The sequence below is a fragment of the Apis dorsata genome, unplaced genomic scaffold (genome assembly GCF_000469605.1).
Source record: "Apis dorsata unplaced genomic scaffold, Apis dorsata 1.3 scaffold_326, whole genome shotgun sequence".
Classification (NCBI taxonomy): domain Eukaryota; kingdom Metazoa; phylum Arthropoda; class Insecta; order Hymenoptera; family Apidae; genus Apis; species Apis dorsata.
In genome coordinates, this window is record NW_006263594.1 from 350,549 (window position 1) to 353,219 (window position 2,671).

At 31.4% G+C, this 2,671-nt stretch overlaps 1 protein-coding gene across 1 annotated transcript in view; it reads left to right on the forward strand.

Moving 5' to 3' along the window:
• LOC102671320 overlaps nt 1–1,050 on the forward strand; it is a 27,384-nt gene extending 26,334 nt beyond the window's left edge. The window contains exon 31 of the mRNA XM_031511469.1: nt 186–1,050. Within this exon, the coding sequence (XP_031367329.1) occupies nt 186–223 (38 nt within the window). The 3' untranslated portion in view covers nt 224–1,050. The remainder of the gene's footprint in view (nt 1–185) is intronic.
• Nucleotides 1,051–2,671: the final 1,621 nt, after the last annotated feature.

Consider the following 2,671-nt stretch of genomic DNA (forward strand, 5'->3'; position numbering starts at 1 on the left):
CAACACACTAACACACCAACTTCCGCACCACATCTCCTTCTCGTTTTTTCGTCTTCCAAACGCGCTACGCGTTGATATATATGTATAAATATATATATATATATAAAAAAAAAATTAATAATAAAAAAAAAAATGTCGTTGGTGCTACTCCTCTGTACAACGAACGATATTCAATTGTTTGACAGGAGAGAATCTTAAAGAAGGGAGTGAACTTTGCTTTTAGAACTTGTGCGGGAAACAAACACACTTCCCTCGCAATCGATCGAACGACCGAAGAATGTTTTCGATACACGCATGACTTTATTATGCGCGAGTGATGACAATTTCAAAGTACTTTACGTTCTTACGCCGGCTATATCTTAATCTCTCATCCGCTATTGGATAGACGCATCGATCGAAGTTTATTGTCGCGTTTTATCGATATTATATATATCGATCGAAAAATCGAATCATCGGTTACAGTGATAAATTGCCATAATATAGGCGTGGTGCACATTCTTGTCCATAAATCTGCCTACGTAATAAATCTTGAACGTAATATTTATTAAAAATATCACTGAAAGAATAATTTTTCGTTTCGAACGATTCGATCTTATAAGTACAAAATTCCTTTTTTTATCTATTTCGAGATTTATCGACGGGGAAATGTGCACACGTGCTAGGGAGTAAAACGAATTTAACGAAATTTTCGAGATTTTATCTATTGATATTATCACACACATCGATCATTATCGCCACTACCAACGCTGTTGCCGCATCCCGTTATTGCAACCACAACTATACTATACTACATCTTCGACTTCAACCACTACACAATTACTACCGTTACTACTACAACTACTGCTACTATCGCTGCTGCTGCTATTACTACTTCTGCGATTATTGCTGCTCCTGCTGTTTACAACTTATTGCATGCCATCGGTACAAGCACGTACGAAGCGATTTTCGTTTATACCTCGACTCTCGTCTCGACTGTAATTATTTCACGATGTTTTCTTTTCTGCGTGGACGGCAATGCGACACCACGTAATAATAAAACTCTGTATATAATGTAATATTGATGCGATCAATATTGTCATTATTATTATTATTTATTATTTATTATTACTACTATTATTATTATTACTATTATTATTATTATTATTATTATTATTATTATCATCGTCGTCGTTGTCGTTACTATGATTATCGTTGCGCGTACAGTATTCATGTTATCGCATATTATATTAATTATCAAGATTCTTTTTTAATCGTTATTTTTGTTATTATTATTATTATTATTATTATTATTATTATTTAATTATTATTATCTCTACTTAAGATTATCATTATTTTTTATTCTAATTATTTAAATGATTAAATTATCATATCGCCATCATTATTATCATTATCATTATTATTATTTCTGTATTATATACTATTATTATAATAATATCGTTACCGTAGTTATTACTGTTATTATATCATATTTCATCGTTGTTTTCCTCATCTCTCTGTATTCGTTGTTGAGACGACACGCATCATCGTTATGGTCGACTAATTTGAGACATAATATATATATATATTATATATATATATATTATATGTCTGTAAAAAAAGAAAAGAAAAAAAAAAAGAAAACGAACGACGACGTAACGACGAGTAAATTTAGCGATCAAGTAAAAAGAAGAAAAAAAAAAAATGAATTTAACGAGATAAGTCGTATATATATATATACATATATGGATTTCAACAAAGAAAAGAAAAATAAAAAAAAAAAACGTACAACTATTGTGTGTACATATGTATGTCGCGTGTGTATGCGCGTATGCACGCGTTTGTGCGTACGTGTCTTTACCACGTATTTTACTTCGAATAAGTAACTTTGAAAAACGGTGGCACGTACAGAGTATAGATACAATTCGTATACATGCATATGTGTATACATATGTACATATATGTATCGTATATGAGGAAAGGCGGTTTTCCACATGTTTGTCACATCCACACACACACACACATCCACACATACACACACATATACACAAATACAAAACGCTGAGTTTTAATCTCATTTTTTGGACTCGAGTATTCTTTTCGTAATAGGAAATTTTATTTTTAACGTTAATCAATGAATTATAATACAACTGGTGATAAGGATATTCGAGGCTAAAAATATTAAGGGAGGGGATGGAGGGAGGGGAAGGGTGACGAGGTTTGCGGGGCTTTGCAAAGGAAAGGTCTCTTTGGTCGACGACCTTATATAAATATATAATATGTTCGTTGTTAAATGAAGCGAGCGAAATGAGCGAAGAGCGAGTAAATATACCTACCTACCTACCGCTCAACCGGTATCTTTATTGATCTTAAAAAGAATCAATTATGGTGATATATATACGCGCGTTTAAGCTTTTAAGATCTATCTAAAATGAGAAAAAGGAAAAGAGAAGAGAAGAGAAACGTTAATTAACGTGAAAAGAAAGAAAACGTCCGTGTGGAATACCGTCGTAACATCGATGATATATATATATATATATATATTATATTATATATATATATATAAATATATATCACAAAAATTAACGATATTCGACGTATAAACGCAATGTTAAATGAGTACTAATAATAAGTTAACACGATATCGAGTGATTAATACTTGTAAATTAGAAAACAGAAAGTATATCTATATCTA